Source organism: Amphiura filiformis, unplaced genomic scaffold (genome assembly GCF_039555335.1).
Source record: "Amphiura filiformis unplaced genomic scaffold, Afil_fr2py scaffold_36, whole genome shotgun sequence".
Lineage (NCBI taxonomy): Eukaryota > Metazoa > Echinodermata > Ophiuroidea > Amphilepidida > Amphiuridae > Amphiura > Amphiura filiformis.
In genome coordinates this window covers 1,036,074-1,051,778 of record NW_027305500.1, presented here as the reverse complement: position 1 = coordinate 1,051,778, position 15,705 = coordinate 1,036,074, and the positions used below count along the sequence as shown (strand labels likewise).

Genomic DNA, 15,705 nt, shown 5'->3' with positions numbered 1-15,705 from the left:
TGCTTTGACAGATGCTTTTGAATGACGGAATTTTAGCTTAACGTATGTATGATCGGTGGCGTAAATTTGGAAATTTATCAGGGGGGTGAAGGGGTTGCAAAGGGTCGAGGTGAAATTCAAGGCCGGAGCAAAATTTGACAGAAGTTGTCAAAAATGGACAAAAACATTTACAAAATATCACGGCGACCCGCGTTCTACAGGACGGGCAAGATATCCAACAAGGGGCATCATGCTCTACTCATTACATGTCTATGCTACGTACCTGCTTGGCAAATCCATCGAAAACATGTTGTGTCATATTTTCCCTGTTTTTAATTGTGAAGACTTACTCATTCTTTCATTTCTCTTGACAATTTTTCATTTGCCCGCCCTATTCCTTTTAAAGGAATTTTTATTGTAAATAAGTGTTTCAGGTTATAGGTGTTTCTAAATTTCCCTAAAATCAAAAATTCTAAAAATTATTTTTCTAAAGAAATTAGACACTTTATCTAAAAATCTGACGACAGAATTCAGATGTTAAGCTAATACACTAACTATCCCTAAAGGTGTTTAACCTCTAGACACTGATGATGCAACATAGTCAAATGGATGCTGTGTTAGTTGCTGTATTAGTGGGAGGTTTTAGTCAAGAAAAGCAAGACGTAGGAGTACATTTTTCGACTCGTTCTGAAAAAAAAATGCTCAAAGCATAAGCGGGTGAGGCGGGGGAGGGGGGTGCAAGGTACGTGTCCCCTAAATTTTTGCATTGCGATGTTTTTGCATGCGATTATGAAGAGGTTGGGTGGTTTCTCCTATGTAGGAGTCCTGACAGCCCTCTCTAGAACAGCGTACCACCTAAGACCACTCAACTGGTCATTCCCTTAGGCCGCCCAACCTCTTCATAATCTAAAGCTCAAGTGAAAACGACTCCGCGGTTTTTCTACACCTGAAAGTCAGCGGACACCATTTTGGCACCCAGGATATCCAAATTTTAGATCGTGAGCAGCGTTGATTTGGGCGTGGCGTGGAGGAGGCGTCCGGGCCAAAATTTTCACACGGCCAGGACAGAATCATAAAGGATATTCCTTGCCGATTGTCATCTATACCGGAAGTATCTGGTACTCAAGGTCATTTGCATCACAACCCAGCTGAAGACTGAAAGTTTCAGTCGCAACGTCGGTTCGTCCGTCAAATATAGGTATGTCTACATGGTTGACCAGATTTAAGTTAAATCTTAATAATTATACTTATAGCATTTGTATAAGTCTACGAGCTTCCAAAAAGTACTTCACTGGTATTTGGTATTTTACACTATTTTGGCCCATGATCGGGGTTAACTTGTGGGGAGACGGGTTCCTTGCCGCTTTTCATTGCCATTGCCTTACCGATTTTCTCTTTCATTTTTTTGTCACAGGAGCACTTTTTTCCCTTTTTTTGTCAATGTCGGGGGGGGGGGCGCTTCCCCATCTGTCCACTGCTGGCTATGCTACTGCTGGGAGAAATATCAAACACTTTTGCATTTTGTGATGGTACAACAAAACTATCTGCAAACTTTTCCTCAAATCGCAAAACTATTACAATCAGTTATTTCTGTTATATTTGATAAATGCGATTTTATAAATACGCACGTGACCACCTTTTCGCTGCCATAACAGCTTGTATGCAGTAAGTCTCGAAGTGACCTTCTACATAGCGGGTGGTCTTCCTATACATTTGAATGAAAAGGCGAAACAACATGAGACTACTGGGCAACAATGTGATCTATTTTGTTCAACTTTGTGATTTTATAATTGTAAACATTTCCGTCGTTAATTTTTTTTTTTCCGTTGTGAAATACTTTCAAAATGTTGCTTTGATAACATTACAAATCCACCCATGTGTAATAATTTTGCTATTCAATTATTACTTAAATTATTTTGATGATACAGATATTCATCTACATAGTTCCTTTTCTGTATAGTGGTCATAGGTCACGCTTGCTGGTCTTGGTATGTCGTGCCCATGAGTCACGTTCGTATTTATAAAAGCGCATTTATAAATATAAACGAAGTACACTGGCAATTGTACTTTTATTGCCAGTTAGAACTAAACTAACTAAAGGATTAGGATTTAGTAACGTTTCATCATTTGGCAAAACAGGAAAATATTTTTACATTTACATTTGACATTTACATTTGGTAACATTAACTTAGCTTTATTTCAAAAATCTACTTGTAACCGTGTTTCTTGACACCCGGTACATGAAGGCCCTACTCGCCAGGCGGCGAATGACATGATAGAGAGAGACGGCAAAACTGCTCAGCTGTATGGCACTTTCCATACAATCGGAACACGGAAGTAAATCGGGACTGAGTTTCGCAGCTGCTGTGATCACTGTTACGCGCCGTTCAATTTTCGGAGTGATCGGAGCCTAACCAACACGGCGAATTTAAAACCGTCACAGCGACTCGCACCCAGTAATAATCAAATGTTACTGTATCTAATTGATTTGAAGGTTACTTTTGTGGGGTTCATTATTGAACCCCAACGGTTTTAGCTTGTATTAATTAATATTATCTATTAACATAGGCCTACTTGTTTGTGATATTTTAAGCGTTTTAAAATTTCAAAATAATCCCATTCAATTACACGGCTGACAAAGGAAATTTACTGAATTTAGAGAATGCACGACGCTCGCCACCTGCTACTCGCAGAAAGTGCGTTGCATGTGGGTGTTGGGGTGTACGTGTGTTGGCAGTGTTGTGGGCCATCATGGTTGGTCGATGTCTTGTATACTGATACTAAACTGTCTTTCCGTTTCCATGGTAATTTATTAAGTGATTCACAGGACGATGCCGGTTAATCTCAAGATTAATAAAGCTAGTGTCAATTACACCAAAGGTGTTCTGCCCGGGGGCACTCAACTTTAGAAGCAACAGGTATGTGCTTGTCATTATACCCCCTTTTTGAAGTCGAATATACCCGATTTTTCTAGAATTTTATCTTCAAAACGGCATAAAATAATTCCGAAACTACCCGTTGACCTTTTTTTGTCAAAATTTTATACCTAATGACCCCCTTTTTCAAAATTTTAAGCGTTATTATTATTAACAATTAGGCCTAAGCTTATTACTCCGGGCCGGGCCTATTGCTCAAAGTTCATAAATTTAGGTGTGCGACAATAGAAAGGGACCGGTAGCAAACATTTTTGGGAACGTCGAAAGATGAGACAAACGATTTTTAAATTCACTCCCGGATATACGTAATTATTGCACCGCCCTTAGCATACAGTTTAAAAAAAAACTGTGCCGGGTGTTCCTCGCCATTATAAGATAGGCCTATATACGAATTAACACACATATCATTCAACGATATAATGGCAAGAATTGAAATAATAAATTAACATGATTAATCAAGAAATTTCTCGGGGATGTAGCCAATATGTTTGCGCATTATGTTTAACTTATGTACTTATGGTATGATTTGAAAATGAATCACAAAAATGTGTATGGATTTAACTTATGTCATAGCATCATGCAACTTTCATTGAATTAATATTTTGAAAATGACAAAGTTATTACATTGCAAGTTTCTGGAAAGAAATGATAAGTCATCATTAATGTGTTAAATGGTTTTAACCTATGCTATCATAACAGCTTCCAGAATGTTTGCGACATCATGATTGGATCGACGATTCGTCGGGTGCATTACATAGTGACGGATGGAGTGGAGAGGAGTAATCGAGTTAAAGTGCCTTACTCTAGGGCACAACACGATGGCGTCGCCGGGGCTCGAACCCGCAACCTTTCGATTATGAGTCGGAGCTCGTTCCGCTCGACCACCGTGCTCCCCTCACTTTGTTGATAACGTTTATCAATAGAGGGCGAACTACATGCTGCAAGGCAAATTGTCTGGAGTTCAGACAATTACCAGACAGAGCTATATTTCAAACATAGTCACCCATTCAAGTAACGTATTTATGAAAATTTTCAATCATATTACATTTCCTGAGTCACCAAACGTGATATTTACTTCGCACGATAGACTCATGCGATACACTCTTTTCATGTTCATTCACCTTTATAGGAAGGACCGTGTGCACAGAAAAAAGCATAAAAACCACCGAGCGTGAAACTGTGATTTACATAACAAGGCATAACATTTGAGATCATAACCCCTTTATATCAATTTTTTGTAGTTCTGGTTTCTCATGATCCAGGTGGTTAAATGTAGTTAGACTTAATTATGAATCTGTTCAACTGGACTTACTGTTTTGCTGGCTACAGTATCATGTCATGTGATCAGGCCTACTGATCTTTAATTGGCTCTGTCTTATTGACCAGTGACGCCACGGTTATAGAAGTGACGTTACACTGGAGTCACCAAGGACGTTATGGCGCGCGTAGTACCCCTTCGCGATTCAACGGGATTAAACGATGTGTCTGTATAAACGCACCTCAAAGCTGCCATAATTTTGAGGACAATGCCGTCATTAGTCTGTCATTGTGCTCGACAAAGAACATAAGTGGTACGAAAGAGGGGTGAAAGAAGCAATATGTGTACGCAGTGAGGAACCAACAAGTATACAAAATACCTAAGCTCTAGGCGACTTTTCCACAGACAAATCATGTTCATGACTTGAAAATGACACCTCATATCAAGTTTTGGGATCTCCGTTATAGAACCCGTACCCATATTGTGGCAGCTTTATTTTGTCTCAATATTTGAGTGTAAACAATACAGCATTAGGTCATGCCTCCCCTTCGACGCATCTTAACTGTAAAACTTAATGGTAGACTACAATCCTCAAAAAAAAGTCTTGGAACACTTTTGTGTCAAGAACGGAAAACTGACACCCCTCGCCCCCATGCAATGTTGGTTTTCCAAAGTTTTCCAACATTGATTGATGGGGAGAGGGGAAGAGTAAATCATTGTTGTAAGTGTCATGTTTGTCCATAAACAAAATACACAGCATTTCCATGATCATTTCAAAATCTGCACGGAATTACCACAATGTGTACCAAGTGTTCCAAGTACCTTTTTCGAGGTTTGTAAGTAATGTTGGTCGAAGCAGCCAAAAATCGATTTTCACTATCTAAATCAATAATTGAAAAATAACACTTTGATGTTTTACAAAAGTTCTACAAATCATATGCTTTGAACACTTGCTTGATTTATTGTTGTGAATGAGTTATGTACGTTTTACAAAAGTATTGTTGTTTCAGGCCTCTTTACAACATATAACTCACGAACCACAGGACCTACAAAAGTATATCTGTGATATTTTCTTTCTATTTATCAATTATTTAAATATATCGCTCCGCGGTCTTTCTCTCATCAATCACGCTCGCCTACGATCCTTTGTAGTCAATAGCCAGCTCTAGAAGGAGACACACCGCAAGCGTACTCAATCCATAATCTATGTTGGGATACTTGGTTGATATTTGATGATGCAGAATTAAATATTATTGTGAAGTTATATTTTGTTATCAGTCTATTTCTGTTCATGTATTCAGCGAGTCTTTACCCGTGAAACTTGGAGATCCATCGGTCATCTATTATGGTGCGAAATCTATATTTCACGAGAATGAATAATTGATGGATCTCGGGTGAGTTTCAAGTCATAACAACATCATGAAAGGTTGTGAAAGATTTGTTTTGGTCCCTGAACATGTATAAAACATTATCAAACTATACGAAACATGGACGAAAGAGATAACAGACCGCGTACCACCAGTCAAAGTCTCCACCTCATCCGATAATGAGGGCCGATTGTTCCATGAAATGCGACAGGCGAGACTGCTAAGCAATAACCGCGTATTTTCACGGTCTATCGCGTAATCGCGAAAGCACGCAACGCTCGATCGCGTATACGCGAAGGCACGCAGCGCTGGCGTGATTGTTAGACACGGCAAGATCGAACAATCGGCCCTCATGAATATGCGAGAACTGGTAGCATACAATACACGGGGACTTTGACTGGTGGTACTTTCTCTGTTATATCTTACTCCTCTGTGATACGAAACTATACGCAACTTTAGTGTATACATGTTGAGGGGCCAAGTGGACTTACGGTCTCCTTGCGCTCAGGTCTTCAAATAAAGCCGCATCAAGCTCTAAAGCACTGGATTATATTAACCGCACTTCGCTGGTACACAAAACGTGGAGTGATTTGGTCGTGCGACGTCATAATCAAAAATAAATAAATAAAACTTAAATAACTGAAACAATATTACACACCATATCATGAGCAGTTGGACAAATCATTTCTGAGCAAAAAATTAAAATATTTCTTGCACATACCCCTTTAATGTTAAAAATCACGGTAGTAGTGATGTGAGTAATCAAAATGTTTTTATGTTTCCGATGCGGTTACATTTTTAGCTCCCAATGCGTAATTCATGCGCTATAGGCACACAAACTAATGTTTACCATACACATTATCCAGACAATCAACTTATCATCACAGTCGTCCTTATATATTCATTTACTGTATTCCTTTAACGAGAGCGAGCGTACTCTAATTGAAGACCGAATTAAAAAGACTAGTTTGCGTATAACGCCCTGTCAATCAGACCAAAAATGCTGTACTGCGCAGGTCAGCAACCAATCACACCGCGCCTTTGCCCTGACGTCAGACGTAAACTTGTCTTTTTAATTCGGTCTTTAATTATATTTGCGTTTTCCGTTACGACAAACGCAGTGACAATTTTGTTGACCAACGCCGAGGGATTCGTAAACATTATCAAGCAAACCTAAACATTTTGAGCGAGAAATCATACGGAAATCCGTAAGGGAGAAAGAAAAACGTGATGTTTGTCGAAACGGAAAAATACAGGTATGGGACTATTATATTCTGGCATTTTATAGATGAGGTGACCGCAATGTTTATCAACAAAGGCAAGGGACTGGTATCATCTTTATGCTTGAATGAACCCCATGCAACCACTACACTGTTTAATAGTCTTATTGTGATGTGGCGGGAGTTTTAAAAACACGAGCCCTGAACAAAATATGTTGCGCGCGCATACTGCCAGGCAAAAAACAATGGAAATTGTGATGATGCGTGCGCATTTTACTATCTATCATAAGTCTCATAATCTTTGGTACACCACCTTTGAAGTCATTCACTATGTTATGGGCCACAGTAATACACATTTTTGATTATATATAGAACCCAGACCACTGAAGCAATAACTCAAAACTTGCATCGAATAAAATGTTTCGGACTGGGCCTAAAAAATATAGATAGAAAACACCACGTGTTACAATCAGACCACCCACACCATTCACAGCACCAGTTTCATACGAACATTCACCCATTAATGACTGTTTGACGCAGAATTGTACCAGAATTATGATACATTAGAGGTTACTCTAAAACGAGTTCTTGTCCTGAATCAATTTTCATTATACTCGGGAAGTTCCTATTCGAAATAGTTTATACAGAGGATTGAAATTAAAATTAAAATTCACAACTTCACAACTACTGCCAAAATAGCCTGGCATAAAGGGTGAACAAATTATTGTGCCTAATTTAGTTCGTGTATATTGATCACCACTTCTGTTTTAAACATAAACACTGGAAGTGTATACACAATGTGTATTACACATTTTGGGTAATTTTAAATCACGAACTTACCACAGCAGACTCTGTGACCGTTGAGACGACATTTTAAGACATGTTTCACGCGTTATTTAGGGCACCAAACTGCACCGCCCAAGGTTGTTCAACGGCCCGCGAAATCATGCGCGTACATTGAATGGGGGGGGGCTTTTTTGTTTTGTATGAAACATAAACGATGCATGATGATGGAGATGATATGATTATGAATTAGTTTATTGTCCCCGGTAAGCATAACCCATGCCGCTTACCTAGGCGCCCCTCTCCCTCACTTATATAACCACCTCTTCCCTAACTCAAGTCTTCTCCCCCCTCCTTGCCTCCCCCTAAATTCGATATCTCCTCTACCCTACACACTATTCTACTCCACTCCAGAGCTTTCCTCCCTTCCTTTCCACTTCCAATGCTCTCTCTCATCTGTTTCTTTTTCTTCCTTCCATTACCCCCCCCACGAGCAATAAATAACTCAGGCTTCAAGTGTAATCTGGGTTGCAATATTTCGATGGTCTATATTTTCTTCACAGGGAAATAAGCTATGGCTAATTTGGAAATCGAACACACGCTTTCAAATGTAGATCGATTGACTTGTTTGACTTGTCTGCTCACCCGTGAATATTGCACTGCTGCTAAATTTAAACATTTCTTTTGTATTCTTAGATCAGGTAACTTCAAACCAAGTGATTATCTTCTTCACACGTTTATATAACAAACTGAAATGAAAGCCGAATCGCCTTCTAAGTTTTTAACAAATTTTAAGTTTCTAACAAAGGGCAGGAACAAAGATATATCGATAATCATGTCAGTCAAGAGCTTAGGCAGGATAATAGGAAACCATGTGAAACTCAATATTTGAAATGAGGGAGTGTGTACGTTTTATAATATATATAACACAAAGATCAGGTAACATGAGTTTGATACCTATTAATGTCATCATTGCCCAAGACTGAAGTTACCAATTAAATAGTGTTTTGCTTTTCAAATTAAATAGAATTACTACCAAACAGCAGTGAACGAACATGTTCAGCTGTCTTGCTTAATCTGTTCGAGTAAAACATATAAGTTCTCAGGCTCATATTCTTGGAGTATTCAATCATGGTAATACGCCTGGCCGTTTGTACACTACCTATTATAACGTCTAACCTGAACAAATATACCTTATGTTTGCCTCAGGTTTGGAACACATAATAAAAATAAATTTTTCTTAATTGTACATAAACTCTCAATTAAAAGCAATGTCATACAATTTTCACATATACAGCTAAAATTATTTACAATATAGCTTTACATGATTTTTACACTAGTTTATCAAATATAGAGTCTTTATTTGGTTCACAGTGCTCAGGTTCTCAATAATTGACATCCACAAAACCTATGAATGTCAAATTAAATTAAATTCACTTTAAGGCAATTTATAAACATTTCAAATTTTTTGACACCTTCGCTGGGGTCACTGAATGGGTATTCAAGTTTTTACATTGAATCTTTCATCATGTATATGTCTTCCTCATCATTACTTTAACCACCTTTTGTTTTGGTCGGTTGAATTTGGTTTTCCTTATCTGCCACCTGTTCCCCCATTCGCTCATTCCTCTGCCTCCGTATCACTAACGCAATTATAATTAAAATGACTACCAAACATAACACAGCTAGACACACCGTTAGAGTCGCGGATATATCAGATCTTGTACTAGATTCACCGTCGGAATCAGAATGTTTAGTTGCCTCTTCACGAGGTGGTGTTACCATTTGATTGGTTGGGACTTTGTCTGTGACACCTGTTTTTATATCATCTGCTTTTTTATCACCTGCTTTTTTATCACCTGCTTTTGTATCACCTGCCTTTGTATCACCTGCTTTTGTATCACCTGCTTTTGTATCACCTGCTTTTGTATCACCTGCTTTTGTATCATCTGCTTTTGTATCACCTGCTTTTGTATCACCTGCTTTTGTGGTTAGATCCATATTTGGGACCTTGACGAGTGTCGATTTTTTTGTGGTCAAATCGTTATTACTGATCTTCGTAGTTGTGGGTTGTTTTTCTGATGTGGTCTCTTTGCAAACCCCATTGGAACATTTGTTACCATCTGGTGTTGTTGTCAAAGAATTCACAGTTATGCGGCTTGGCGTTTTCAAGGTTGTTACGTCCATATTAGCGTTGCTTGACGTTGTCTTGTCCACATTGGCGTTGCTTGATGTTGTCTTGTCCACACTAGGGCTTCCCGACGTTGTCAACGTTGCCACGTCTAAATTCGTGTTCACATTTGCATTGTTTGACGTTGACGTTGACAAGGTTGTAACGTCCATGCTGTCTGACATTGTCGCTGGCATACTTGTCGGTGTATTAGGTTTGGTACCTTCATGCCCATTACCACTGGGTGTTACCGTTGTTAATGTCTTTGGACTTATCAAAGTAGTAGTCTCACTTTGAACAACAGGAACACTTGTAGTTTTAGTGGTAGTTAATACCACCGGTTCTTCTGAATTCGGAAATATTGTCAAAACAGGCACATATTCTGCTTCAGAGAACGGAAAGGAATCGTAAGATTCAAAAACTGTTGTTGGAATTTTACTTGGTACGTTCGATTCTGATTCTCCAACGGAGGAGGATGAGGATGAGGAAAAAGGAAATAAAGGTATATAAGAATCTGTTGCTGGAGTCGACACTGACGTTGATGTTGACGTTGATATTGTTGGTGTCAATATTGACGTTGCAACCACAATACATGACTCCCCTCGACATAACTCACGTGGTTTGGTATGACTTCCGGTTGTTAATTTTGTTACAGAATCAGTTGTGAAACTTTCTACTGGAGTAGGTTTTAGTTCTGTTACCACAATTTTTCTCAGGGTAGATTTAGGCATTTTGGTAGTTTTGATATTTTGAGTTCTTATAGTAGTTGCAGTTCTTGTGAGATAGTTAGTAGTAGTTCTTCTTTCTGTCGCTGCAGTCTTATAAGGTACTCGGGTAGGTTCCATATATTGTGTTGTCACGGTATGCAAATCTGTTGTAAGTTGAGGCGTGGTAACTGGTTTGGGTTCAACATGGAGAATAGCCGTTGCTGAAGCCTCTAGGTTGGATTCAGGTTGCTCAACAACACACGTAACCTGAGTAAGATTATCACTCGGTAAAACTGGGAAAATTATAAACCGTCTACCTTTTCTTCTGATTCGGAATCTTTTATTGGTATTGTCTAGCGCCCCTACAAAGCGTCTATTAATATACCACTTAAACAAAAGACCTGGAACAACATCGCTAATGCAATTAAATTTCGCTACTGTGTCAGAATATACTTTCAAGTTAGATGGACGTATCCGCACATTAATGGAAGTCCTTAACGGTTTAACTGAACAACTTTGTGGTTCTTTCAGTGTAGCCGGATTTCGTGCAAGACACATGTATTCTATATCGATATCTTTTTCAGTTAGAATAACCGATATACGGTTAATCGATTTTTCCTTATCTGGTGTGTATTGTACATTCAAAATTTCTTTCTCGCGAATCCACGCGAGAGCAGGTGGTGGATCTCCACCCATTGATACGCATATTAAGGTAACATTATCACCAATGTGATTTTGTGTTGGCTCCATAGTGCACCTAGGCTTAGTGTATTTTGAAAGAGGTCTCATAACATTAACTTCAACAATATTGCTTTGTTGTTCATACTTTGCCTTGGCGTCATAATAAAAGCAGGCATAATGACCGCTATCATCGCTGACAATATCCCGTATCTGAAGATGATACTCGCCGTTTGATCGATCACCGATTATGCTTAACCTATTCCGTGTGCCCGATTGGAAGTTAAAATACGGATCAATTTCAGGTCCTTCAGTAATTATATCACCAGAATCCATATTCTGCCATGACAGTGTTGCTGTCACATGACGCACCACACCACATCGTAATAGGATTGTGTCTCCTTTAGTAGTGATGATACTCGCCGGTGGTTCATCTACGAACGGTTCCGCACTAAAAATCACCGATGGTGCAATTAACAGCAAGCACAAACACAAAACGAGATCCATTTTGGTGGTTGCTGGATATTGTCAGTGTATTTGTACCTAAAATCTGCTATTTATAAGAATTAATATGGTAAATGTCACAAATGATAAATAATCATAAAAACTAGCATCTGCTCAGTAAATTCACGTCTCCGAAGATCTCTTGTCATGTGAAGTACCTCGTCCATAGCAACAAATGTTTATATGTCAAAAATGTATCATCCTTATGGTAAAATATTCCTCGCCATATTTTGTAAACAAAACTATCGGCACACATCGTTGTTAGTAAATGATACCTCAGAGTTCTGGATCGACGCAATTCTAAATGTCAAGCGTATAGCGTAACGCCGCATAACCCGTGTAGTTGAGCGCCTCAAGCTCAAATAATAGAACCATTGTCAACTTTTATTGCTTGGTCTAATTTTTCCCCTAGCGCCCATGCCAAACTTTTATAATTTCCAGTAAAATTCAACGTCGCCTGTTTAAGTACTAGTCATCGTGGTCATGGTGCACTTAGCTAGAAAAGTATACACTCATGTTTTTCACTTAAAATGTCAGACATGGCCTACGCGGGTTTGGTGATCCCTTACAAATTTGCCAGGTTCTTGGCTCAATGATACGCCTACTACTAGATAAAAAATATGACACCAACATTGTGCCATCTTTCCGATGTTGCTGATTAACATGTACTTGGATTTCAATCATGCTCATCTGTGAGGACGCAGTGATAAATTTGCATATTCATAGAATCGACCCTAAACGTACTGGGTAGAAAAAACTCATGCTCCACAACTTGAAATCACAGTTTAGCTATGATTGGTACATGGGGGTTAATGAACTTCGTCATTAGTCATTGCAGTGAACCTATATTGGTTCATAATGATGATGATTACCCATGACACTTTCTTGATGGTGACTCGCTTATAAAAAATCAAGTCAAGCTAGATTTATATTTCAGTGGCTGCAAAGAGGACGGCAAAGAGCGATTGACCATAATTCGTAACCAATGAAATTAATCGTTTCTTCCTGTGACATACAGTGTGATCAATTTTAATGGCAAATGCGATCGCTCGATACAACTAGACACGGGAAACTAGGCTATAATGTGGCACAATATACATGTCACGTATGTGTATCATCATTAGGGTATGCCTAAGAACAAGTATCTCATTGGTTAGAAGCGTTAAGCTTTTTAATCATTTTGTCAATGAATCAGTTATGGAAATAGGCTAATTAGACAAATTTGTGATAAAAAGATCATTTTATAGAGCATTATGTGCAAGACAAAATCACATACACAGGAAAGTGACATACGGTAGGATAGGTCAACCATTTCATATTCTGTCAGACGGCATGACGTCACTTGTGATAGATCGCTTCTTCCTATTGGTTGCTTTTACCGAGATTTGGCTTTCCATCTCGCCCCTCGGACAAGGAGGGGACACTTACTGTTGCACTCAATTGGGGAAATAAAAAAAACATGCCATAAAATAAATACCTTTTGAAAAACTTCCAAAAGTTGCAATAGATGGAACAACCACCGAGAGAATGAGCATTACTTTTTGTGACGATCACGCATCATATTTGATTTCAAGTTTGACCCTGGGTTGAACGTACTGCTGTGATCTTATAAATCCTCAAATTACGATAATTGTATTGTCTATACGCAATATTAATTTATTTATTTCACTTCTGTTAAACAGATCAACAAATTTGGTTTAATATTTTGTTTAACTTTAGTTTTACTTATTTGTTATTTTAAATTTGTTTATATAAATCTTATAATATGCGCTCTGCAACACAAAACTTCCTTCAAGAAGTTATATGATATTTATATTATTGTTATTACTATTATGTATAATACATTCAAACCAAAAGCTTTAAGTAAAAAGCTTCCAAAAAAAAAATTATATGTTTTCAATTTAATGTAGCTTAATTCCTTTATATTTCCAAGTAATATTTCACAATAAGAATGCAGTAGAAACTATGACCAATAATTATTTTGGGAAATTACCAAAATAGCCAGGGAAATACGCGGGAAATACGTCACCATGGTAATTAACAGGTATGATGTCATCGTGTGTGTGGGTGTGATTTTGCAGCAAGAACTCATGACAATCTCCTTTCCAGCCGTTTGTTTGTGCTTACGTTGAAAAAGTAAATCAAATTGGACAAGAGACTAACAAGATAATATGGAACTTCACATAACTGACAGGATACGTTTTACTTTCGTGAACGCGGTGACGTCGATGGGGATTATGCACCCTGAGGAGAGTAAAATTGGGAAGGGGAAATATTTTATGGATCAGTCGAAGGGAGGGGGGGCAAAATTTGGCAAGTCGATAGGGAGAACGCGATTTGTGGCACACGCGCATATGCCACATTTAAAATAAAACGCTCTAAAAAGGTAAATAGTACAGAAAAAATATTGCTGCTCCCTGAGCTTTCAATATATAATTATCTAGATCATTTAAGGTTTGTATTGCAATTTGGAATCCCAAAATTTTGGCATATAGGCAAGGGGGGGGGCTGGGACGCTATTTGGAAATTTTAACCCCGGGGACGGGTCTCATAATTAGTGCACAGCCCTTATTATATCAATTTTATTCTACATCAAAATGAACTTTCGCAGCACTTACGAATACGTAAACACGCCAGATGTCACGTGATGCTAATGTAAACAATTGGCACTCTTGAATGGTACCAAATTGACATCACCCGTCAATATATACTGTGTACAGTCAAGCCCAGGACATTCTGTACTTTGCTTATACCGATTTGGAGGATGTCGATTCGTAAGAGTCACAAAATGGCCCTTTGGTAATCGTCGCCGGCCATATCTCACTATACGTACCATGTAATGCGAAGAGACAATAGAGCCCTATTAGAGCGCCGGGCTCTGTTGGAGAGAAAATACAGCGGTTCCGAATTTTGACCCTTCTGAGAGCAACAAAATGGCAGCAATTTTTCCTTTTTGAACCTGGGGCGGAAATAATCAGTGATAAAACGTTAAAAAAAATCTAAATAGGTATCCCTATATCCAGTGATAACACATTGTATTTCCAAAAGGTAATATAATATCCTATGAAAGAGATACGTAATTAGATCATCTAAATAACGTCAGAAAATACGCCATAATTCAATGTCGTCTGCTTTACGTCATGCATGGTGTATTAGCATAATTATAAGTTCCAGCTCTTACACTGTCCAGTTCTTACACAAGGTTTCGCTCTTACACTGTCCTTGCGATCGGAGTGGTACATCTCACAGTTAAGCCTCGGGTACAGTGCACGTCTCCTTCACGATTATAACACATCTCGACTTTAGAAGTCCCTCAATGGCGTGAATAGCGAGAATAAAATCATAATTTAATAATTATGCTTATAATATGAAATTGGTTATATTTTCAAACCTGATTTTTTGCTTTATTTGTAATGTTTACACTTGTCCAAACTTACACCTAAATAGAATCAGCCAAATTCGTTTTGGTTTTTATGTCAACGTAGCAATTCATTTTTGAACTCTACGTTAAACGGCCAAAATATCTAGTGGATTACTTTCACTTTGCTTTACTTTACCACGTAGTTTTGGCATAAAATATCCTGACATGCAGTTACTACTAATATTATTTCAGTTCTTTGGGTAAAAGAATAATAAACAACATTATGGCTTTTAACAATACGCAAATTCTTTGATTCTTCACAATTTGTAATGGATGGCTATCTCACATTCTAAAATGATAGAGTTATAACATTAAAGGAAGCTATTAATCAACAATCTCATTTGTCCAGCTTATTAATGACAGTGATCAATTATGACACGATTGGCAAGCCATCGTATGTCTTTTAATAAACGTAATTCCACTTTGATTTGATTGACCAATAATATAGATTTCCGCTAGGCTCTCATGAAGTTCAGGAGACCTTTGCCAGCAACCGAAACTCCAAATAGAAAAGAGAGATAGAGAGGTGGGGAGAAAAAAGGGGCAAGAAATGGATTTAATATTTTTATTTACTATGCAAATGACATATTTCCTTGTCCCATAGAACTTGTGCATCTATCGGGAACTAACCTTACGTACTACCAATTCCCTCCCACGCCTCCCAACCCCCACAAAATTATTT

The 15,705-nt window shown here is 38.3% G+C and overlaps 1 protein-coding gene across 2 annotated transcripts; it reads right to left on the bottom strand.

Annotated features, from left to right (window-relative positions):
• Positions 1-8,062: 8,062 nt before the first annotated feature.
• LOC140143995 (uncharacterized) lies at positions 8,063-11,616 on the bottom strand. 2 transcript variants are annotated; one of them, XM_072165824.1, is made up of 2 exons: positions 9,433-11,616; positions 8,063-9,357 (listed from the first exon to the last, which is right to left on the bottom strand). In XM_072165824.1, exons 1-2 carry the CDS (start codon positions 11,603-11,605, stop codon positions 9,098-9,100), a joined length of 2,433 nt encoding a protein of 810 aa, XP_072021925.1. In that variant the 5' UTR covers positions 11,606-11,616; the 3' UTR covers positions 8,063-9,097. The 2 variants fall into 2 exon arrangements, with proteins under 2 accessions (XP_072021925.1, XP_072021924.1); XM_072165823.1 differs by having other exon boundaries at positions 8,063-11,616.
• Between the last annotated feature and the right edge of the window lie 4,089 nt (positions 11,617-15,705).

What these genes read in the sequence shown, in the direction of transcription:
- LOC140143995 (XM_072165823.1), bottom strand. Translation starts at nt 11,605, where the DNA reads ATGGATCTCGTTTTGTGTTTGTGCTTGCTGTTAATTGCACCATCGGTG.